The sequence below is a fragment of the Nerophis lumbriciformis genome, linkage group LG16 (genome assembly GCF_033978685.3).
Source record: "Nerophis lumbriciformis linkage group LG16, RoL_Nlum_v2.1, whole genome shotgun sequence".
Lineage (NCBI taxonomy): Eukaryota > Metazoa > Chordata > Actinopteri > Syngnathiformes > Syngnathidae > Nerophis > Nerophis lumbriciformis.
Window position 1 is genome coordinate 35,897,626 of NC_084563.2, and position 26,337 is coordinate 35,923,962.

Sequence of the window (26,337 nt, forward strand, 5' to 3'; positions counted from 1 at the left end):
CAGATGTTCAGTATGCATTCATGCTTGCAGCTCAGAGAGAGAAATACATATTGGATTATTGGAGATTGAACATGCCCATAAAAGTGTGCCAGAAATTCCCCCGACACACTTGTGTCAGAGCACATTTTGCCCATAAACATACATTAGGCCATGTTGTGTAGTGTGTGTGCATGCTTTTGTGTGTGCTTGTGTGTTTCCTGGAAGAGATAGAAACAAGCAGACAACTGAAATCCTGACGGGTGAAGCAAAGTGGATGAAAGTGAGGCAGGGATGAGAGAAGGAGGAGCGACGGCAGGAAGAGATGCGCCTCAGATTATCAAATGCTCCGCAGATATCGAGGACGAGTGGGAAGCGCAGACGTCTCCGTGTTTGCACGTTGCAGAGATGACTGACGCGAAGAGCGTATCGTCCATGGATGTTCCGGAGGGAAAGTTATTGAAGAAGGTCAGTTGATGCTCAAGTCCTGCGACCTTCTGTCGTTTATCTTGTCATCACAATCAAATAACTTCTCCTGGTTTTATGAACTTGCTTCAACATGTTTGATAGCTGCGAATATACGCATGTGTTTGGGTCACAACTCTAGACCTCATCCTAATCATGGGATATTTGCCTTTTTTAACTGATCAGCTGTCGAGCCTGGCTGATCTGTACTGAATTCTTTGAGTTCCATGAGTTCCAGGAGGGTGTGTGCCATGCCAGAATACCGACTAGTATTTGAGAGCAAGCTGCAACAAGTGCGTCGTCTATCCACAGTGCGCAGTCGCTTCGATGACACGAAAAAAGTACAAAATCCAAAACCAGTGAAGTTGGCACGTTTTGTAATTCGTAAATAAAAACAGAATACAATGATTTGCAAATCCTTTTCAACTTATATTCAATTGAATAGACTGCAAAGACAAGATATTTAATGTTCAAACTGAAAAAAATAAATTGTTTTTTTGCAAATAATCCTTAACTTTGAATTTAATGGCGGCAACACATTGCAAAAAAGTTGGCACAGGAGCATCTTTACCACTGTGTTACATGGCCTTTCCTTTTAACAACACTCAGTTAATGTTTGGGAACTGGGAGACCAATTTTTTAAGCTTTTCAGGTGGAATTCTTTCCCATTCTTACTTGATGTACCGCTTAAGTTGTTCAACAGTCCGGGGTCTCCATTGTCGTATTTTACGCTTCATAATGCGCCACAAATTTTCAATGGGAGACAGGTCTGGACTACAGGCAGGACAGTCTAGTACCCGCACTCTTTTACTATGAAGCCACACTGTTGTAACACCTGGCTTGGCATTGTCTTGCTAAAATAAGAAGGGGCTTCCATGATAATGTTGCTTGGATGGCAACATATGTTGCTCCAAAACCTGTATGTACCTTTCAGCATTAATGGTGCCTTCACAGATGTGTAAGTTACCCATGTCTTGGGCACTAATACACCCCCATACCATCACAGATGCTGGCTTTTGAACTTCGCGCCTATAACAATCCAAATGGTTATTTTCCTCTTTGTTCCGGAGGACACGACGTCCACAGTTTCTAAAAACAATTTGAAATGGTGACTCGTCAGACCACGGAACACTTTTACACTTTGCATCAGTCCATCTTAGATGAGCTCGGGCCCAGCGAAGCCGACAGCGTTTTTGGGTGTTACTGATAAATGGCTTTCGCTTTGCATAGTAGAATTTTAAATTGCACTTACAGATGTAGCGACGAACTGTAGTTACTGAAAAGGAGACATTCTGTCACCTCTGGCTCCTCGCAAAATGCCTGTCCTCTCCTTCTACCCAAAGTCTGATATACTTTTCCAAAGGGGCTTTGGGATGTCCTTGTATTTGACTCTGGTTTCCTGCTCTGGCTTATCTTGAGTATTGCCGCTCGCAAATACCTCCCACACTCAAACATTTTTTGGTCCGATTTACTTTACAATGTTTTGTCAAAAGGCTGTACAAAACTTTAAGTGTCCATACATCAGTTTTCCTTCAATGCAATCTATAAATTGAAGTATTTTCTACAACAGTGACTTAAGAATTGCACACTTAAGTCGGTTATGTTGTTCTTATGTGTAAAAAGGTTGTTAAACTTGTGTGATTTGGTTGAGTTCAGCTAATGAACTGCATACAGTTGTGGTCAAAAGTTTACGTACACTTGTAAAGAACATAATGTTTTGGCTGTCTTGAGTTTCCAATAATTTCTATAACTCTTATTTGTTTGTGATAGAGTGATTGGAGCACATACTCATCTTGGAGAAAGCAAACCACTAGTTTAAATAGTGGTATTTCAGTTTGAGCACATAATAAGATAAGGCCCCTTAGTTGGGTATACGCAGGTGGATTGGATCACTTCTTGTAGGAAATAGGCCCTAATTGAGACTTCGGAATGCAAAAGTGATAGCTCTATCCTTGAGAAGAGACCAGTGACGTGCGGTGAGGTTCATGGCTGGTGAGGCACTGACTTCATCACAGTCAGATTTACAAACATATGAACCCTAAAGAGTATCTTATTCACCATTTGATTGGCAGCAGTTAACGAGTTATGTTTAAAAGCTCATACCAGCATTCTTCCCTGCTTGGCACTCAGCATCAAGGGTTGGAATTGGGGGTTAAATCACCAAAAATGATTCCCGGGCGCGGCGCCGCTGCTGCCCACTGCTCCCCTCACCTCCCAGGGGATGAGCAAGGGGATGGGTCAAATGCAGAGGACAAATTTCACCACACCTCGTGTGTGTGACAATCATTGGTACTTTAACTTAACTTCAACTTTACACAAACAAACTGTAGCACACAAAAAAGCACATTTAATAAAAAAAAACGTTATTATGGTCTTACCTTTACTTATAAATGAAGTCCATGCGCCGCTCCTTCTAAACAAAAGCATCGATAACTTGTTTATAGAAGTCTTCCTTATCTTTCTTCAGTTTTAAAAGTCTCTCTGTCTCAATGGAGATCTTCCTTTAATTATTACCTCCTGCTTCGATGGAAAGTCCAGTTTAGAAAACTGTTCTGCCCTCACTATATGTGTTGAGGTTATACAGCTTGGCAGATAGCTAACAACCAATCCAGAATGTTCTAATAAAGTTCCAAAGCAGATGAATCCATTTAGGCTCTTTATTGTTGTTGATCTTGCTTTGTCTTGCACTGGACTTTTATTTATTTTTTTGTAAAACTGAAATGACAATGTATAAGCTATATGATTCAATCAACACACTGAAATGCAATACACAATATGTAAACATCAGCTCCACACAAATACACAGCACCACCATCAAACAAACACTGCTGAGTGTTGAAACTATTTCTATGGTGGAAATAGACGACCGGCAGCCATTTTAAGTCCTCAAACATCCGTTAAAATGGTGCACAGAAATCGTTTTTCAATACACATCTTACTATCAAATTTAGCCACTTTCCACCTTCATATTGAGCCACATAAACAAGTTAAACGGTTTACTTACAGACTTATCTTTTCCAAGGCTTGTAAGAGGTAACACAACTTGTCTACTTCTTATTGTCTCATGAACTGAACTAACATTGTAAACCAGAAGTGCCCAAACTCATGACGCGCAGCATTTTCCCATCGCCACAAGGTTTCAGTAATAGTCCACAATCAAACGGGCATAACAAAAACTGTTTTATTTTAGATATGTAATCCTCCATGTTAAAAATCCAGGCGAGAGGAAAAAATAAACGATCGCTAACTGTTGCTGCTTGTTGTCACTTATTCTGCAGCCGAGTAGTCGCAAGAATGATTGCTGGGATCACTACCGCCCTCTACCACCAGGAGGCGGGATTACTGCGAGCCTCACCCAGTGCGTCTTCGCAGCAGTTTTATGATTACTCAGCACAAGAAATACGTTACACACATACAGTTGTTGACAAAATACACTGTACATTATATACCTCAGCTAACTAAACTATGGAAATGTATAATATAATTCATATAGCAATACGGTCTCACTGCACAGCAGGCCAGCAGTTAGCCGAAGTGAAGGGAAGTGAAGTGAAGTGAATTACATTTATATAGCGCTTTTTCTCAAGTGACTCAAAGTGCTTTACATTGTGAAACCCAATATCTAAGTTACATTTAAACCAGTGTGGGTGGCACTGGGAGCAGGTGGGTAAAGTGTCTTGCCCAAGGACACAACGGCAGTGACTAGGATGGCGGAAGCGGGGATCGAACCTGCAACCCCCAAGTTGCTGGCACGGCCGCTCTACCAACCGAGCTATACTGCCGAGTCATTGTGCAATCCATGTTGAGGCTCAACTGGCTGGTGACTCACCGCAAGTCTCTTCTCAGTATTTTAACGGCAAATGTGAAAATTCAGCGATTTTGAATAAAAATAATCTAAAACTGATGAAGTTAAATGGTAAATAACTTCATAATATAATCACTTGATACATAACAATTTAATTTTTTTTTTTCTTTTTACATTTTTTTTCTTTCCATGATGGCACGTGAGGGCCTGCCTCACCTGCCTCCCCTGACTGCACGTCACTGGAAGAGACTACATGTCTAGCTCAAGGCCAACATTTAAGTTATGACTTAAAGGAGTTGTTTTCCAGAAATTTACACACGAACATCTCATTTTATGGTCAGGGTGTGAAGGGGGAATATAAAACTGATCATTTGGCTTCTCCAAGTTAGGAGTGCCTCATTTTCCTGACCTGACCTCCTCCAGGAACTGCAGTCCTGTATAATGACACTCGCTTGTAATAAAGCAACATTTGGTTGTCGACAAGACCAGAAATACACATCAAAAAGTATTATTTTTATCAGTTACCAGTGTTTTGATTGTTAACAACCTTTTGTTCGGACACATTTAATTTAATGTAGACTAACTTAACCGAATCAAGTCAGTTTTACTCAATACCACTGTATTGCTCTTATATATACATGTATATATGTGTATATATATATGTAAAGTTAGTCTACATTAAATTGAATTTGTCCAATCAAAAGGATGTTTAATCAAAACACTGGTAGCCAATAAAAACAATACTTTTTGATGTGTATTTCTGGTCTTGTCATCCTCGTCCGCACAGAAGGGTGACACGGAAGTGCGGCTGGATAAAAAAGAGACGTCGGAGACGCTTTACTGAACCAAAAGTTGCTTTATTACAAGTGAGCATCATTATACAGGACTGCAGTTCCTGGGGGAGGCCAGGTCAAGAAAATAAGGCACTCCCAACTTGGAGAACCCAAACCATCAGTTTTATATTAATCCTTTCTGTCTTTGGGTGTGTGCTAATTCAGGACAGCACACCATTACCATAAAAGGAGATGTTCGTGTGTAAGTATCTGGAAAACAACTGCTTTATGTCATAACTTAAATGTTGGCGTTGAGGTAGACATGTAGTCTCTTCTCAAGGATAAGGCTATCACTTTTGCATTGTGAAGCCTCAATTAGGGCCTCTTTCCTACGAGAAATGATCCAATCCACCTGCGAATAGCAAACTAAGGGGCCTTATCTTATGTGCTCAAACTGAAATGCCACTATTTAAACTGGTGGTTTGCTTTCTTCAAGATGAATATAAGCATTCACCATATACAAAACATGAGTTAATTAATTTACTTCATTTTCAAACAGCACTTATTAGTGTTCAAAACACCCTGTCTTTCACAGTACCGCTCATTGAGTACAACCATGTAAATTAAGCCTGCATCCAACAAGTAGGGTGACCCATCTCCCATTTGCATTAAGAAATCGCAAGGCCTTTCGAGCCCTGTAGTATTTGTTTTAGCAGGTGAAGCACCCCCATTATCAAATTTCATGCAACAAGTTTGCCAAAAATATTTTTACACAGTGAAAGGGTTTTATTCCACCAGTTTGTTTGTGAGGACCTGGATTTTCTCGGATAGTCTGTGTGCATCCAGTTTCACCAGGATCTTTTGAATGAATTCAAAATAGTACCTGAGGTTGGACGAATAACTCAAGCTCAAGTCGTCGATATAAAAGCAGGGCACAAGCAGTGACAACATCTTCTGATCAATATTTGCACCTTTATTTTTAATTACATACTGTGGGTGGGCTACGGATCTCGCTCTAAAAAAGACAAAATAGGAACAAAAAAAAATTATGTAATATAAAAAATAAACCCCCATCAAACCACAGAGGTCAATTAAAACTCTAAATTACATATGTACATGAAATTAAAAACACATTTAAGAAAATTAAAACGGAATACCTTATTATTACCTTACAAATAAGATTTTTGGATAGGTTCGTCAAAGTGTACAAATCCTATATTCATTAGTAGGCACAAGTTAAACGTGAACGTGGAGGTAGAACTCAAAAAGCCCGGCCGAGTCCTACCAAAGACTATAAAAATGAGACCCTTTACCTCCCTGCTTGGCACTCAGGTCAATTCCAACACAGGGTTGGAATTGGGGGTTAAATCACCAAAATGATTCCCGAGCGCGGCCACCGCTGCTGCCCACTGCTCCCCTCACCTCCCAGGGGATGGAACAAGGGGATGGGTCGAATGCAGAAGGTAATTTCACCACACCCAGTGTGTGTGTGACTATCAGTGGTACTTTAACTTTAACTTGAAAAACTCTTACACAGGCATTTGGTTGGTGACTCAATTACAAGAATTGACAAATTGGTGAAAGCATATTTACCGTAGTATTTATTTCAATGTTTGAAGTCTTGTATTTTAACACTAATTTTGTCACAACCTGTTGTGTCGGGTCTGACATGTTCTTGTTTTTCCATATTTTCTGTTTTTTGTTTCCTGTCCAGTGCTCCGATTTCTGTTCATTTCCCGTCTGGTTTCACCACTCTGGCCTTAGCGCTAATTCCCTCACCTGTTCGTGGTTGCCAATCAAGCTCTCTTATAAGCCAGCCTGTCCTTCAGCCAGGCCTGTATGAGGTTGTAAATAATATACTATAGGGAAGTGTCATTAGTCCAGTTCTGTTCAGTTCAGTTCTTCTGTTTATGCTAATGATGGCGCTATTTGGGTTCGAGGGCGAGATCCTTTTAATGTGACAAACATAATTAAAGAAGCCATTAGTAAAGTAAAACAGCGATCATATCACTGGGGATTTAAACTCTCCCTTGGTAAATCTTGCTATATGATGTTTACCAGGAAGAAAGGAATAGATGTTCTCAACATTAAACTATATAGGCAAAATATGGAAAAAGTAGACCATTTTAAGTATTTTGGCATGTAGCTAGATCAGAGGTTGGTAACCCAAAATATTGAAAGAGCTATATTGGCCCAAAAATACAAAAAACAAATCTGTCTGGAGCCGCAAAAAATGAAAAACCGTATATAAGTCTTATAATGAAAGCAAAACATGATATAAGTGTTTGTATTAGCCTACTATCAAAATGATTATGTGTCGCAGGCTGAAGCAAATCTCCGTTGACAGAAATGTTGAAACGTAATATTTATTCCACACATTTTTACAACATTAGAAACCATTAGTAAATCAGATGCTACTCAGAAGGTGAGATAACTCCTGGAAATTACTGGCTTTTAATGGCCAAAGGTATCGATATATGTGTCCAAGTTAAAGGAAACTACAGGCTGTCTTCTTTTAATAGATTTAGTACAATCTTTGCAAGCTGGGTAGCCTTTGCTGTGGTCTGGAACAACATGGTACACAAAACAACAAACCTCTGAAATGCAGCCAATATTACATACAGATAATGTGTCATGAGACATGCAAAACTAAATTATATACAAAGAGGATAAAAGTAAAGGATATTAAATGAGCTCAAATATACCTACAAATGAGGCATAATGAGGGCAATATGTACATACAGCTAGCCTAAATAGCATGTTAGCATTGATGCAGTCATGCAGTGACCCAATATGCCTGATTAGCACTCCAACAAGCCAATAACATCAACAAAGCCCACCTTTGTGCATTCACGCACAGCATAAAACTTTTGGTGGACAAAATGACACAAAGGAGTGGAATATTTTACATGTAAACAAACTTTGCATCACAGTCCACACTATGGTGAGTTCAAGAATAGCAGAAATTAGGACAAAATAATGTTCACCAAATAGATAGATAGATCATACTTGCCAACCTTGAGACCTCCGATTTCGGAATGTGGGGGATGGGGGGCGTGGTCGGGGGTGGGGCAGGGGGCGTGGTTGGGGGCGTGGTTAAGATATATATATATATATATATAAGAAATACTTGACTTTCAGTGAATTCTAGCTATATATATATATATATATATATATATATATATATATATATATATATATATATATATATATATATATATATATATATATATAAATAAAAGAAATACTTGAATTTCAGTGTTCATTTATTTACACATATACACACACTTAACACTCCTCTACTCATTGTTGAGTTAAGGGTTGAATTGTCCATCCTTGTTCTATTCTCTGTCACTATTTCAGAACACACACATTATACAAATATACATTATAAAATCAATAAGAAAACGGGAGCTCTAATTTGGGAGTCTGAATTAGGATCAGAAGTTCCTATATAAACATTGCGTACTCACGTAGCCATTTTGTATTGATTACTGCAGCTGTGCACTGGATTCATTCACAAATACAAACTACAACTCACAAACACTTTAGAGTTAGGCTCCACCATCAGAATGTGTACTTAAACTTATAAAGATCACATGGATATTATTCAGTGAGTTGATTCACCAAACTAACCTGTTATACAGGAGGAAAAAGCACACAGGACGTTTCAATTGTTCACAGACTGGTCACTCTCATCAGAATGACAAGACACTTCCGGTCTGCAGGTGATAGCATTCAATTGGGAAGAAACGCCCTACTGCCTCCTACTGACCAATGTGAATACTGATAAATGTGTAATGACAGCTCCAAAAACAAATTCAAACCACAAAATAAAATAAATAAATCAACACAAAAATGTGACACATTATGGGTGGGTCACATATGCATGTACAGTAGATGGCAGTATTGTCCTGTTTAAAAGTGTCACAACATTGCTGTTTACGGCAGACGAACTGCTTTACAGTAGACAAAAACTTGACTGCTGTTGTTGTGTGTTGTTACCGCGCTGGGAGGACGTTAATGAAACTGCCTAACAATAAACCCACATAAGAAACTAAGAACTCGCCCTCGATCATTCTACAGTTATAACGGGATTGGGCAGGCATGCTGTTTATATTGTGGGAAAGCAGACGTGAGAACAGGCTGTCAACACGTCACTCAGGAGTGACGCATGGAGCTGGAGAGGGCATGGCCTCCAGCTCCGCCTGAACTTCGGGAGATTTTCGGGAGAAAATTTGTCCCGGGAGGTTTTCGGGAGAGGCGCTGAATTTTGGGAGTATGAGATAGATAGATAGTACTTTATTGATTCCTTGAGGAGAGTTCCCTCAGGAAAATACTCTCATCAGTGAAGCATACACACACACATATTAAACAGTGGGCTTTCTAACAATTGGGAAGGTTTGTGTCATGTTTGTCCTAAAAAAAATAACATACTAAAACAAGAAAATATTTTTCCCCCATCTTTTTCCATTTTTCCATTGCATTATTTACTTATATCTGGTGGTTCGCTTTCTCCAAGTTGAATATAAACACTCACAATATGTTGAACACAATATCCATGCATCCATTTTCTACCGCTTATTCCCTTTGGGGTCGCGGGGGGGCGCTGGAGCCTATCTCAGCTACAATCGGGCAGAAGGCGGGGTACACCCTGGACAAGTCGCCACCTCATCGCAGGGCCAACACAGATAAACAGACAACATTCACACTCACATTCACACACTAGGGCCAATTTAGTGTTGCCAATCAACTTATCCCCAGGTGCATGTCTTTGGAAGTGGGAGGAAGCCGGAGTACCCGGAGGGAACCCACGCAGTCACGGGGAGGACATGCAAACTCCACACAGAAAGATCCCGAGCCCGGGATTGAACCCAAGACTACTCAGGACCTTGGTATTGTGAGGCAGATGCACTAACCCCTCTTCCACCGTGCTGCCTGAACACAATATGAGTCAATTAATTCACTTCAACACCATGTCTGCTGTTAGATGTTTTAAATAAATAAATACACCTATAATTATATTTTAAAGTCACTCTTTTCTCTCCGATTAGCTCCGCCATACAACAAATATTTGTTTATATATGCTTATTTTATACTACATCCTCATTGTATGCCTAACTTAAAACAAAGACATTTTATAACTTAAACTGAATTTGAACCCCGTTGGTATCACCTGTCTTCTTCTACGTTATATACCACCCCCACGTAAAACCACTGCCAGTAATTTGTATCTGTAAAAAAACTTAAATGAATCAGAAAAATGTGAAGGTGAAAATGAAAGCCTGTGGCGAAGTTAGTAGATTCGCCGTGCCAGCAATCGGAGGGTTGCTGGTTACTGGGGTTCAATCCCCACCTTCTACCATCCTAGTCACGTCCGTTGTGTCCTTGGGCAAGACACTTCACCCCTTACTCCTGATGGCTGCTGGTTAGCGCCTTGCATGGCAGCTCTCGCCATCAGTATGTGAATGTGTGTGTGAATGGGTGAATGTGGAAATACTGTCAAAGCGCTTTGAGTACATTGAAGGTAGAAAAGCGCTATACAAGTATAACCCATTTATCATTTAATTATTTAAACACACACAAACAATGACAGTGTAAAACATATGACGATTGGCTTTGAAAAACATATGATACAAAAGTATCCACCAACAATATTGGCTTTTTTAATGTTTTTATTTATTCATTTATTTAATTGTGTTACAATGAAAACACTTGTTGAAATGCCAATACAAGTTTATCTACAATGCCAATATTTTTTTTTATATACCAAAATTTACTGGCAGAGATTTGGCTTAATTCCTTTTGGGTGTCGCAATGCTTGATAAGTATTTTTTCCCAATAGACTGTCTTCATCTACTTTTCTTCTTATGACATGCTACATTTTGACAATATTTAATGTGAACAAATATTGTATAACTATTTTTATGTGTAAGAACAGTATGTATATTTATCTACTGATTTACCAATAGTAAATAGCAACATATTCTTCTGATATACATACTCAACAGGACACTGTGGTGACTTTAATCTACTTTAAAACAGGAATATTGAACTAAATTGTTTTGGGGGGCACACATTTCCAGAAAGTTAAGGATGGTTGGGTTGTTGTGGTGGGATTCAGCAGAAAATTAAAAAAAAAACAATACAGTGCTGTCACATTTGACTACATTTTTTGCAGAAGGTCCTTAAAAACAGCTCAGCGCTCCTGTAACTCTCTATATAAACGACATTTACAAAGTTACAAAGGACTTAACGTTGGCATTATTTGCAGATGATACAACTGTGTTTTGTTCAGAAGAGAACACATACAAGTTAATGCAAATAATAACAGAAGAAATGAACAAATTAAAAAGATGGTTTGACAAAAACAGATCTTTGAATCTCAGTAGAACTAAAATAATGTTATTTGGTAACAGTAGAAGAGAAAGTCAAACACAATTACAAATAGACGGGGTAGATATTGAAAGGGTAAAAGAAAACACATTGGGTGTAATAATAGATGATAAAATGAACTGGAAATCTCATGTAAAAATATACAGCATAAAGTAGAAGAAACACATCAATGATGAATAAAGCAAAATATGTTCTAGACCAAAAATCCCTTCATGTTCTTTATTGCTCGCTAGTGTTACCATATCTGAGTTATTGTGTAGAAATATGGGGAAACAACTACAGAAGTACACTTCATTCACTAACTGTGTTACAAAAAAGATCAATTAGAATAGTACATAATGTTGGATATAAAGAACATACAAACCCTTTATTTACTGAATCACAAATATTGAAATTCAACAATTTGGTGCGTTTGCAAACAGCTAAAATTATGTACAAAGCAAACTATAAGCTGCTACCCAAGAATGTACAACAATTTGTCTCAACAAAAGAGAAGTATAACCTTAGAGGAAAATCTAGTTTAAAAACACTTGTATGCACATACAACACTTAAGACATTTGGAATATCTGTATGTGGAATTAAATTATGGAATTGATTAAGCAAAGAAATCAAACAAAGCACCAATATGATTCGGTTTAAGAGACTGTTCAAAGTGTTGACAAAGTACAAAAAACAATAATTATGATAAACATTTTGAACCTTTTTTTTTTTTAGATAAAGATAATTTATGTATTTAATATTTGTTTACTTACTCCATCCATCCATCCATCTTCTTCCGCTTATCCGAGGTCGGGTAGCGGGGGCAGCAGCCTGAGCAGGGAAGCCTAGACTTTCCTCTCCCGAGCCACTTCGTCCAGCTCCTCCCGGGGGATCCCGAGGCGTTCCCAGGCCAGCCGGGAGACATAGTCTTCCCAACGTGTCCTGGGTCTTCCCCGTGGCCTCCAACCGGAGAGACGTGACCTAAACACCTCCCGAGAGAGGCGTTCGGGTGGCATCTTGACCAGATGCCCGAACCACCTCATCTGGCTCCTCTCGATGTGGAGGAGCAGCGGCTTTACTTTGATGGCAGAGCTTCTCACCCTATCTCTGAGGGAGAGCCCCGCCACCCGGCAAAGGAAACTCATTTCGGCCGCTTGTACCCGTGATCTTGTCCTTTCGGTCATAACCCAAAGCTCATGACCATAGGTGAGGATGGGAACGTAGATCGACCGGTAAATTGAGAGCTTTGCCTTCCGGCTCAGCTCCTTCTTCACCACATCGCATGATACAGCGTCCGCATTACTGAAGACGCCGCACTGATCCGCCTGTCGATCTCACGATCCACTCTTCCCTCACTCGGGAACAAGACTCCGAGATACTTGAACTTCTCCACTTGGGGTAGGGTCTCCTACCCAACCCGGAGATGGCACTCCACCCTTTTCCGGGCAAGAACCATGGACTCGGACTTGGAGGTGCTGATTCTCATCCCAGTCGCTTCACACTAGGCTGCGAACCGATCCAGTGAGAGCTGAAGATCCTGGCCAGATGAAGCCATCAGGACCACATCATCTGCAAAAAGCAGAGACCTAGTCCTGCAGCCACCAAAACCAGATCCCCTCAACGCCTTGACTGCGCCTAGAAATTCTGTCCATAAAAGTTATGAACAGAATCGGTGACAAAAGGCAGCCTTGGCGTAGTCCAACCCTCACTGGAAACGTGTCCAACTTACTGCCGGCAATGCGGACCAAGCTCTGACACTGATTGTACAGGGAGCGGACCGCCACAATCAGACAGTTCGATACCCCATACTCTCTGAGCGCTCCCCACAGGACTTCTCGAGGGACACGGTCGAATACCTTCTCCAAGTCCACAAAGCACATTTAGACTGGTTGGGAAAACTCCCATGCACCCTCCAGGACCCTGTATAGAGCTGGTCCACAGTTCCATGACCAGGACGAAAACCACACTGTTCCTCCTGAATCCGAGGTCCGACTATCCGGCGTAGCCTCCTCTCCAGTGCACCTGAATAGACCTTACCGGGAAGGCTGAGGATAGTGATACCACGATAGTTGGAACACACCCTCTGGTTCCCCTTCTTAAAAAGAGGAACCACCCCGGTTCTGCCAATCCAGAGGTACCGCCCCCGAAGTCCACGCAATGCTGCATAGTCTTGTCAACCAAAACAGCCCCACAGAAATTCAAATTTGAATGACAATAAAAAGTAAGTCTAAGTTTAAGTCTAAGACCCACAAACACTGGCTGAGTAACAACAATATGAACGTTGCATGGAAATGTCTCTGCCAGTTTCTGCATCCAACAGGGATTCTTCTTTTGTGTTTCTGCACCTGCGGTTCCCACACAAGGTTACAACTGTGTTTGTCAACACTGTCTGCTCTCATTTTCTCGCACATTTGACCCTCTGATGTTCTGTGTACCTGCACTCTGTCCTCCCCCTGTCTAGACCTGCTGTGTGTGTGTGTGTGTGTGTGTGTGTGTGTGTGTGTGTGTGTGTGTGTGTGTGTGTGTGTGTGTGTGTGTGTGTGTGTGTGTGTGTGTGTGTGTGTGTGCATGTGTGTGGTACACAGAACATCAATTTCCACACTTCTATTAGCCCCGGGTCAAGTGGACCCGGACATCTTATATGTAATAGAAATGTGTAGGGGGGGTGTATGGTCATTAAATATGTTTTCTGATATATGTTCTTCACAGAAAATGAGCCAAAGCCAGTGAGTCTCAGTTTGAAAAATTAATTAATTGTATCATTTTTCTTTTAATAAAAATCGAAAACGGGTCCCACAGACCCGAACATCACACAAGAGTTATGCCTCAAACTTCATGTGCTTATTTTGCCTTTGTCATTGTAATTAAAAGTTTATCACCTGCAAATTGTCCTTTGCATCCTGGGAGACATGACATTCGCAACAATGCGCCCGCAATAGAACAACAATACTGTAAAAAGCCCAACGCTAAACGTCTACTGTAGAGGACTCTGGTTCTCAGGAATATACAAAATATGACTAATAATTTGAAGGCAGAAGTCTGCCACCCTGGTCTTTAGCTTTCTGGAAATGTGGCCCATAAAATATTTAATTTATTATCCCTGGTTAAAACTCATCTTAATCTTTCCCACATGTATGTTGCATAACATTGTACATTGTTTTCTTTTTGGGTCTGTGCATGTGTGCAAATAAATAAAATAAATGTAATAATTTAAGCTTGATATAATTGTTATTGCGTTTACTTTTTAATAAACATTTTCACTTCTATTAGCCATTGCCAAATGTTTTGATCTGATCTGAGGCCAAAAATGTTGATCAAGACATCCCCAGTCACGACTATAAGGTGCTCTGATAAGAAAACACTGTTTTACTTCTGTCTACTGCTCATTAACTCCTCTGCAGGGTTCCATCAAAAATAAAATTGAGTCCCTGCGACGTTGGAGTTCAGCGAGCATCAAGAGGGCTCCAAAGCCAAAGGCCAAAACTTTAAGCCTGTCCTCCCCTGTGGGGGACCCTGATGACCTTTGGCTGCAGGAAGGAGACAGGAGGAATTTGCGACCCATCGTTGATTCCGTGTTTGGGCAGGTAGGACTGTGAACTCTGGTTTCATTATTAAATATTAATCAAGACTGGGGAATTGAGGACGGAACTACAGTTGTGTTCATACTTCGAGGGGGTGGACTGGGACAAAAATTAATCCCAGGACTGTTTTTCTTGTATTTTAGTCAAATCATGGATGGATGGATTTGCTAAAGGTGAACATGGTTGGCTAAAGGCTACTAGGAACTAGCAGCTACACAACAGCTAAGCACACAATAGCAGACACACTAGACATGCTCTATGGAATAAGTGTTCTAAATTGAACATTATTAACATCTAAGACACCACATTTGTCGATATAAACAAGTATCAAATAATTATAGTTGCATATTACTTAATGTTAGAAAGTTCCCAGTAACAAATGTGTCCTCATCATTCGAATGATATAAAATATATGTGTAACTTAATGAATTATTGTGACAACTCAATGTCGCCAAAAAACAAATGACCACTCCTCTTCAATTTCAAGACAGCATAAGTCCATCCTATCCAGTTAATAATAAATAGGCTAACGTTTTTCATACCTAACTTAACTCATTTTGAATGATCAAACCTTTTCTAGCATTCTACACAGTAAAATAATAAAAATGTGTGAGTTGTGCTGATCGGCCAATACCTAAAGCTCCAATATAGTTCTCTTATCGGAAGTTAAAAAGTTGTATCGGGACGCCCCTGGTGATGATTTATGGGATTGTGTTGGTAAACAAGTACCACCAGTAGGAAATTTCACATTGATCAACTGCATTATTGTATTTGTGTATAACTTTGAAATATTTTTTTAAGATAACACATAACAGTGGTGACTGATTTTTTTTTAACGTTTGCTAAGAAAACAAGTTGTGTGTAAATACTTACTGACAGACATATATACAGTACACACACGCACACATACATACATACATAAAAGCATACATGCATACATGCATACATGCATACATACATACATACATACATACATACATGCATATAATCATTTGCGATTGTTGAAAAGAGTCATGTCAGCAACAGATGGAGCAGATGATGAGAAAAGGAAGGAGGGGTTATTGGGTTTGAGGGCTAAGGGTGACGGATGTCCTGTCGAAAGAAAGACAGAAGAGATTGATTGGGATTTAGCAGGGATTAGCAGTTGAATGAGTGAGAAGACAAGGCAGACAGATGCACATCATTACCACCACTTTGCTCTCACAACATGATAAGGAGCACATCTGGATTTGTAACTTATGTGGGAATGTATAGAACGTATTCCATTTTTTACTAATTAGATTTACTGAAGTTAGGACGTCTGCTTAACCATCTCTTACACTACAGCGGGCACACACAAAGATTGTCTAAACCTTAGGCAATTTGTTTTGTTTTTTTCTTAGAGAGCCCACACAAAAAATAAAACATGAAGCATTTAGCCGTAATGATCTTTACGTGTGTGGTGTGCAACGATCATGTCAGCACAAACACAACGGTTCCGTCCCACCAACGTGCCTGAAGTAAGTCGAAATCTTGCTCGAACAAACGTAATCTAAAATTGAAGAAGATACTTGGCAAGCACCACAGCAACGACTGGAACACACAAAAACAGGCAACGTGGAAGAGGACATACTAGAGGAAGGAACGATTGTGTTCCTGGGACTGTTATTGACAGAATAATCCCTGACTACAAAAAAGAAACGAATGTGGAAAAAAATCCTTCTAAGTTGTTTGTGTCATGATCTGGCAGATCTCAATCAATAAATCAATCAACGTTTATTTATATAGCCCTAAATCACAAGTGTCTCAAAGGGCTGAACAAGCCACAACGACATCCTCGGCTCAGATCCCACATCAGGGCAAGGAAAAACTCAACCCAATGGGCTACAATGAGAAAGCTTGGAGGGGACCGCCCCCTGACCCCCTTGGCGACCGGTGCAATGGACATTGAGTGGATCTAGTTAATAGTGTGAGAGTCCAGAAAAGAGATGGCAGATCAACTGGTCTAAAAGGGGGGGCTATTTATCTCTTTTTTTTTGTTGCACTGCCTGGTTTCTGAGTCACGGGGCGTAACCACGTGTGCACACACCTGATACTCATTTACTCCTGACTACTTAAAGGGGAACTGCACTTTTTTTGGAGTTTTGCCGATTGTTCACAGTCATTATAAATGACATGACTACGGATGTCTTTTTGTTTTAATGCATTCTAACACGTAATGAAAAGTACGCTTAAAGCACAGCCAATGGGAAGTCCTCCAACCCGCCCATAAAACCCAATAAATAACCATCCGGAAAGCACCAGCAATAGTCCTGTGGAACATAAAGTTGAGCTGGCACAAGTGGCAAAAGAGACTGAGAAAGTTGAGGAATGCTCATCAAACACTTATTTGGAACATCCCACGGGTGCACAGGCTAATTGGGAACAGGTGGGTGCCATAATTGGGTATAAAAGCAGCTTCCATGAAATGCTCAGTCATTCATTTTTACGTTTAACTAAATTGTTTATAGTTAATATAAATTAGCTCAATTCATATTTGGGACAATGAGTATAAATATGTAAAAAGAATCTAACATTTCTGAAATGTTTAAAAGATTACAATCACCCTCCCCAAATAAGCTGTGCCTAAGGCCCCGTTTAAAAAAAATAAAAATAAACAAGTAAAACATTTGTAAAAGAGCGCTTTGTATGAAATTTTAACGGAAACTTATTCCAAGCTCTTTCCTGCTCCGTCACTGAAAAGAACATGGTGACACATTTCCCTCAAGGGTGACACATTGGTAATACAGCTTTTGATGTTTTATGATGTTAAAGTAGTAGTTATTTCGCACTAAAAAAGTACATTATTAAAACATTTGTTTGACATTTTATTTAGTACGAAACTTGCATCACATTTAGTTAATGTGTGTTTAAAAATAAGTATAATAAAGTGGAATGGGAATTCAAATAACATTTTGCTAATGGTCTCAATTTTGGTTGGCTAGATTATATTTTGCAGTAATTTTAGGAAATGGGGACAGGCAGCACATTTTCAGTGTTCAAGGTAGTGTAAATGCACATTTTTAACTGTATTCATTAATTAAGTAATCATGTTTTTAAAATAATTTTGCAATTAATTGTATCATGTATTATTACATTTTATTTCCTTGTGTCCCATTTATTATCCAGATATCATTTATTGACAAATTGTTTCACTAAGTGATTTGATTTGCATTCAAATGATGAGAAGACTTTGATAAATACGTTTTAATAAGCCGATTTATTTATGTGTCTGATGAAAGTGGGCACTTTAAAAGAACGCACAGTTTTATCCTGTGGTATTTGCAATGTTATATGCATTGTCCTACTAGCGTAGAATATATTTAATCCAGCGGATGTCCTTGACTGGAGAGACGACGTAAATCCCACTTTTAGGTCACATGAAAAATCATCCATAAATCGTAGGCATGTGCACCGGGTGTCAGCCTCTTTTCGAGTGGGTGAAATGAGAGCATGGGATAGTCGACACATTATTTCTCCATTTGTCGTTGCAGTCCGTACAATGTCAGATTAGACTAAATCTCTTTTTCTTTCTTTTGATTTTTTGTTTTTAATAACTTTCAACAAATCTTTCATTTGGCACTCCATTCATCAGGCACTCCAAGCAATGTTTGGAGGTACGATGAACTCAATTTTGTTGTATATTATCCACAAAGGAAATAAAAGGAATCGAACCTATGATAACCAAAACACAGCTTACATTTTGGCTAGAATTTTCATGAACGAGACTGGCACACATCGATAAACATATTTTGGGCCTGATTTACTAAGATCCAAATACCACGTGCAAAACAGCGTGTGCAAAAAAACAAAATTGCGTCCGTTTAACGATTACTGCGTGCGCAATTGAAAAGTGGTGCACATTTATGTTATGTGCCCACCTGTGTGAGCTGTGTTGAAGCAGCAGTACACATCTATAATCAGTAACACCTTTTTTGAATTGCAATTGAGACAACAGGAATCTATGCACACTGACAATTATGTGCGCCAGGCCATGGCTCGCATCACCAGCGCATCTGTGCGTCTGGAAAGGCTCAAACGCAAGAAATAGCATGATGAAAGACATATTTCATGTAGAACAGTGGTTCTCAACCTTTTTTCAGTGATGTACCCCCTGTGAAAATGGTTTTAATTCAAGTACCCCCTAATCAGAGCAAAGCATTTTTGGTTGAAAAAAAGAGATAAAGAAGTAAAATACAGCCCTATGTCATCAGTTTCTGATTTATTAAATTGTATAACAGTGCAAAATATTGCTCATTTGTAGTGGTCTTTCTTGAACTATTTGGACAAAAAGATAGGTTTTTATTTATATTTATAAAGGATTTTTGAATTGTTACTATTTTTAGAATATTCAAAAAAAATCTTGCGTACCCCTTGGCATACCTTCAAGTACCCCCAGGGGTACGCGTACCCCCATTTGAGAACCACTGATGTAGAAGATATATTATAATGTGGTGGTCAGTTTTTTTTTCCGCGGCCAAATTTTCAGTGCATCACTCGTCAATAGTGCACAAACATTAGGCTACGTTTATCCAATCCACCGAAGGAACTTTAGTTATTAGAGAGTTCCGGTCTGACGTTTTTTCACGGGACACATTTCAGGCGTCGTTGTTGTTTCCGGATGAGGAGATGCTGCTCCTTTATTGATTTAAAGGCCTACTGAAACCCACTACTACCGACCACGCAGTTTGATAGTTGATATATCAATGATGAAATCTTAACATTGCAACACATGCCAATACGGCCGGGTTAGCTTACTAAAGTGCAATTTTAAATTTTGCGCGAAATATCCTGCTGAAAACGTCTCGGTATGATGATGCCTGCGCGTGACGTCACGGATTATAGAGCTCATTTTGGGACAGCGTGGTGGCCAGCTATTAAGTCATCTGTTTTCATCGCAAAATTCCACAGTATTCTGAACATCTGTGTTGGTGAATCTTTTGCAATTTGTTCAATGAACAATGGAGACAGCAAAGAAGAAAGCTGTAGGTGGGAAGCGGTGTATTGCGGCAGGTGTTGTGCCGGATAACGCACCCCCGCCGTAGAATGCACCCCCTGACTGTTGTGCCAGATAACACAGCCGGTGTTTCATTGCTTACATTCCCGAAAGATGACAGTCAAGCTTTACCATTGGCCTGTGGAGAACTGGGACAACAGAGACTCTTACCAGGAGGACTTTGAGTTGGATATGCAGATGCGGTACCATGAGTACGCATGCAGCTGCGGCTTCCAAACATTTGATCGCTTGCCCGTACGTGCGTGCCGCTATATGCATGTCACGTACGTAACTTTGGGGACTTTGGGGAAATATATGTGCTGTATGAACTTTGGGGAGGTGAACGGTACTTTGGGCTGTGGTATTGAGTGTGTTGTGCAGGTGTTTGAGTTGTATTGGTGGGTTATACGGACGGGAGGGGGGAGGTGTTTGTTATGCGGGATTAATTTGTGGCATATTAAATATAAGCCTGGTTGGGTTGAGGCTAATAGAGTATATATATGTCTTGTGTTTATTTACTGTTTTAGTCATTCCCAGCTGAATATCAGGTCCCACCCGCCTCTCACAGCATCTTCCCTATCGGAATCGCTCCCACTGCCCTCACTCTCACTTTCCTTATCCACAAATCTTTCATCCTCGCTCAAATTAATGGGGAAATTGTCGCTTTCGTGGTCCAAATCGCTCTCGCTGCTGGTGGCCATGATTGTAAACAATGTGCGGATGTGAGGAGCTCCACAACCTGTGACGTCACGCGCATATCGTCTGCTACTTACGGTACAGGCAATGCTTTTTTATCAGCGACCAAAAGTTGCGAACTTTATCGTCGATGTTCTCTACTAAATCCTTTCAGCAAAAAATATGGCAATATCGCGGAATGATCAAGTATGACACATAGAATGGACCTGCTATCCCTGTTTAAATAAGAAAATCGCATTTTAGTAGGCCTTTAAGTAAAGTCTGAATGTCATTAAAACAGTTAGTTCCATCTTTTGACACTTCTTCCACACCCGTCCTTGCACGCTACACCGCTACAACAAAGATGACGGGGAGAAGACGCTGTCGAAGGTGAGCCACGTAAATAAGACCGCCCACAAAATGGCGCATCCTGAAGCGACTGTCAGAAAGCAGCTTGAAGATGATTTATAGAACATAATCTATACAAAATGTTGACCAAATAACCACCATTACATGTTATGTAGACCACAAGGAAGTGTTTTCAATTTAGAAAAAAAATTAAATAATATGACTCCTTTTAATGCGCCTTATAATCCGGTGCGCCTTATATATGAAAAAATGTTGAATATCGAAATATAGAAAATTCATCAACAGTGCGCCTTATAATCTTGTGCGTCCTATGGTCCGGAAAATACAGTAATGATGAAGTTAGGTCACTTCTGCCTTAGAGACTGTGTATGTGTAAGTCATATGAAACTATAATTGATACTTGTTTGACAAATGTGCTGTTTTAGACTGCATCATTATGGACCCCAGGAAGACTAGCAGTCGCCTTGGCGTCAGCTAATGGGGATCCATTTAATAAAAAATAAACAATCATTATGCAATATATTTTAAGGACACTTAATATGTACTGTATGTCTAGCTTGTGTGCTATTGTGTGCTTAGCTATTGTGTATCTGCTAGCTCTTGGTAGCCAATAGCCTACCATGTTTACCTTTTGTAAATAACTTGACTAAAATAGAAGAAAAGACCAACCTTGTGTTTTTATTGGAGGACATTAGGATCTTACCGACAGCCATCAGACTGTATAATGCATGTGTTCCTTTTTGACTGCACTTGAATGTATAATAGACTGTATTTACATTATTCACATGTGAATAATGCTGTATAATAGACTGTATTTGTATTATTCACATGTAAAAAATACCTAAGTGTTTATGGTTTATTGTGAGCGAACTGTGGTGCTGAATTTCCCCAAGGGATCAATAAAGTACTTTCTATTCTATTCTGATCTATTAACAGGCTGTCCCGCTTTGCACACATACACACGCTGCAGGACTGCTTGTATAGGAGATTTTACATGCAAGACGATACTTGTTTCTTTGCTGATATCTAAACAATATCAATATAAATATCATACTGGCACACCCCGAAACAGTACCATACATGCAGCACATTTTTCTGAACAATGTTTCAATACAGGAAGTACATATGAATGACAATTTCTCCTCCGATAGTTCCGCAGATCATGTTTCCCCGAAACGCATCAGAAAGCCGCATCGTGTTGTCAAACAGGTGTATCTGGGAATTTTCCACCTTCTCAGAATACGTGTCCGACGAGTAATAGGCATGGCAAGTTTATTTGTTGAGCAGAATTTGTTTACTAATACAAGAAGACAAATAAAATCATGATTAGAAATATAATTGTAATTTAAATATTATACTTTCTTCACTTGTTAAAACCAATCTGTGGTTGAAATCAGTAGTGGTAGACACACATTCATTCTCTCGTCCACAATAGAGGGTGAGCTGGAGCCTATCCCAGTTGACTTTGGGTGCAAGGCCCCACCCGCCACCCACCACACACACACACACACACACACACACACACACGTTATTGTATTTGTTACCTTCTTGAGACCTCCGAATAATGCCTACCTCTTTAGGACCACCCTTTCTAGACATATAAAAAATGGTATTTACAACATTAATAATATATACATACTATGCAATTAGAAAAAAGGTAAGTTTTTTTTTCTTTTTTTTTGTTTGTAATTGGTTTTTAATCTTCTTTATTTACTTCAAGTTATTACAGTATGTCTCTATATACGTACATATTTATTTATTTGTAATTAATTTTAGCCAAAGGGGGCACAATTCAATGTCTTACACACACACATATTACATATGTTGGCCAGAGGGGAAGCACTTCAAATTTTTACACACATTTGTTATTTCGTATGTTGACCGGAGGTGGAGCACTTTTAAAACAGACACAGTCAATTAGAAAAATCCCTCCTTTTTGTTACCAACCTAATTTTGATAGATTTCACCACCAGGGGCGTAAATGGAACATTCTCTATTAGATGCAACGGTTTTCCGTACTGCTACCATGATTTTGGTCCTAACTTGTTCACCGGTCCTCATATGGAAGGTACTTTTCCTTGTTGATGTCTCAAGAAGGGTAGAAATACAATAACACACACACACACACACACACACACACACACACACACACACACACACACACACACGCACACACACCTGTCACATTGATGTGCTTATGTACTTATACGTGAATGTTCAAAGTTAATTAACGGTATTTGTAAAAGGAATACAGTCTTTTATTGAAGTGAACAAAACAAAGATCTCAATTGCAAATTTTTACACTTCAAAAAAAGGCTAAACCACAGTTTGTGAGAACCTTGGCACTGGCGCGGAGCACCAAGAGGACATCAAACTTGACTAAATAGAGGAAGTAAAAGGTAGAACGAAGTTTCTGTTTGTGAGACCCCTGAAGGATACATTTCTTTTTCTAGAGACTTGCTACACCTGCAGGATGAGGTGGTGCGTTATGGTGCCCGCGGTGTGTCTAATTTCCGCTGAGTCCCACCGTGGCCGACAGCGGAATTGGGCCGGCCAGAAGCGCGTGATGGCATTGCGAACTCTGCGACTGACAGCAGCGCGCCCTGGCGGGGATCAATCACGTCAACCATGTGGAAACCCCACGCGCCCAACACTATTAGTAAAATGTTGTTGTGTGCAGACATATCGATTACAGACAATAGGAGATGTAGGAACCCAACACGCGGCGAGCTGTTTTTTACATATGTGACGTTTCATCAGGAAGAAGCGACCGCTCTGAGGAAGTGACAACCAAAATTAAGATTGATCTCTTACACTCTAAAACTCTGCACACATGTATTTTGTTCTAATATTTAAAGAAGACATGCTGATGATAATGAGGGCAGCATAGTGGTGGAGTCGTAAGGGCTTATGTCTCACAGTGAGAAGATACTGGGTTTGATTCTGTGTGGATTTAGCTTTTGGATTTGGATTTGGATCATGGGTTCTCTCCGGGTGCTCCGGCTTCCTCCCACCTCCAAAGACATGCACCTGGGGATAGATTGATTGGCAACACTAAATTGTCTTTTTTTTAAATAAGGTTCAAGATTTGTATCAATGTATTGAGGATGTTTATTCTTCTTTGTACTTTGTCAACCCTTTAGGTCTGAACAGTTTCTTAAAGTGAGTCTTTTAATACTTTGGTTTTTTTTGCTTAATCAATTCTATAATTAAGCCATTAGCCAATACAAATTCATAAATTAGCCGCACCATTGAATAAGATGCAGGGTTCAAAGTTTGGGAATAAAGTAGCGTCTTATAGTCGGGAAAATATGACTATTTTTTTCTCTCCGAAGAAATGCAGTTTATTTGCTGTAATGGAGGTGACTATTGTCGTCATATTAGAGGAGCGGCTCCGCACTGTGGATGGAGACACAAAATTAGCTGCTTGTCAGCTGATGACTAAAAATCAATACAGTGTCAGCGAGACGGGTTTCGGCTTTTGCCATTGACATTGTATACAATCACATACTTTTCAAGAAAATCGGCCGATGGTAATGGGTGTTACAAGTGATTAAGATTTTACAGGAGCAGGACAAATTTCTAAGCTAATTAATGAATACGCAAATTTACAACATGTTTTCATTAGTGCTAGCAAACTACCAAACCATCCGTAACAAGCTTGACAGTGCACTAAAACGTTTTGAAGGACAAGGTTTGAAAAATAGCTTGTTTTCTCGGTATCTAACAGGCATGTCAAATGTTCCGACTTTATACTACTAAGCTTCCAACAAAAGTTTGGTGATATCTCCCTTCAATGCGTTTGTCCGTGTGCGTACAACAATTTAGACCCATTGAAGCCCAACTTGACCACACACCCTGTAAGTACATTGTATCTTCTTATCTTAGACGTCAAAGTAGCCTTACGGGAGATTATCTCACGTCGTAGGTCAAATGATGTTCGATGTACATGGATGATTCTCCATGTACAGAGAAATAATTAATGAGAGGATGTACTTTTTCAAACTGGTACATCGTCCGTGTATTAAAGCCACACATCCCAACATGTAACTGTGTTTATATGTTATGACAGCACATGATCAGACCTCCAGTAAGAATTACATTTTTGAAAATTGCTTTATCTTGCTGGATTCCTTGCTGATTTAACAAACTTCTGTGCTTGCTGTTGCCAAGGGATTGATGCCTTCTGTTCTGCAAACTCATCACTAGTTTGTATACGTTTTTGCAAAGTGAGTCTCCTACCAAACCACATAGTTAATCTGAAGCTTATGTGTGACAATGTATGATAACAAGGAATGCCATTCCGGGACTGAAGGTTCAATTTCCTAATCTGGATCAGTGAAGCAAGGCATAAAATATTATATAACCAAGTCTATGTTCAGCATTTGTTTGTCATCACATCATATATTGTGTAATATATATGTGTCAATCTAATTTGCACTGTCTCACAAAGGTTAGGAGTATCCTGTTTGATGAGTGTCCGCTTAAAAGGTTAGTTATGGTATAAAAAAGTAGGTTTTGGAACTCTTTCGGCACTTTGCGGTCTTCTTTTGACGCTTATCTTTAGTGACATCTGCTGGTGGCTACTGGGTATTGCAGCTATTTGCGGATTTCTATATGCAACAGCAAGAAAGATGTGATAGGCTGCACTCTCGTGGTGATGTTTTGACAATGCAACAGGGAAATAATTTTACCCTCTGCCTAAAACGTAAAATTATACATCATAATATTTACATTTCATTATGTTGATTTTTTCTATATTTAAAAACGTCATATAAATGTAGAGACAAAGCTTTGTGTTGTTTATTTTTCTCTTTTCTTTTATTAAACATGTATTTTGTTTCAAAAAATCACACAGTATGTTAATCAGTCTAATAAAATAAAATAGAGCAAATCCAATTTACGGAGCAATTGAGAAGACAAACTAATACAAAACAGTACCAATAGCAACGATAACATGAACATCAACAATAGTGATTTAAAACATTAAACAACAAAAAATAAATACAATAGCAGAAACTATATGTGTTATTATTATTCATATTGTTATTGTCACTGATCCTTTCTATCATCATTACAGCCATTAATGTTGAAAACAGTCATAGTGGCTTGCATTTGTTTTGCATCTCATATCTGTGTTGGCCCTGCGATGAGATGGCGACTTGTCCAGGGTGTACACCGCCTTCCACCCAAGTGCAGCTAGAATAGGCTGCAGAGAAGGTCATGCGGTATAAAATGGATGGATGGATGGAAGTTTGACAATCACTGTAGCCCAGTGGCGTTTCTCACCTAAGCCTTCACTG

The 26,337-nt window shown here is 39.5% G+C and overlaps 1 protein-coding gene across 3 annotated transcripts in view; it reads left to right on the top strand.

Annotated features, from left to right (window-relative positions):
• The first annotated feature begins 277 nt into the window (after positions 1-277).
• The window catches only part of cabp2a (calcium binding protein 2a), a 74,088-nt gene continuing 48,028 nt past the window's right edge, over positions 278-26,337 (top strand). For 2 of the 3 annotated variants that reach the window (XM_061977046.1, XM_061977049.1), the window contains exons 1-2: positions 278-444; positions 14,797-14,979. In XM_061977046.1, the coding sequence (XP_061833030.1) occupies positions 385-444; positions 14,797-14,979 (243 nt within the window). In that variant the 5' untranslated portion in view covers positions 278-384. The remainder of the gene's footprint in view (positions 445-14,796; positions 14,980-26,337) is intronic. The other variant, XM_061977050.1, reaches the window with a different exon arrangement.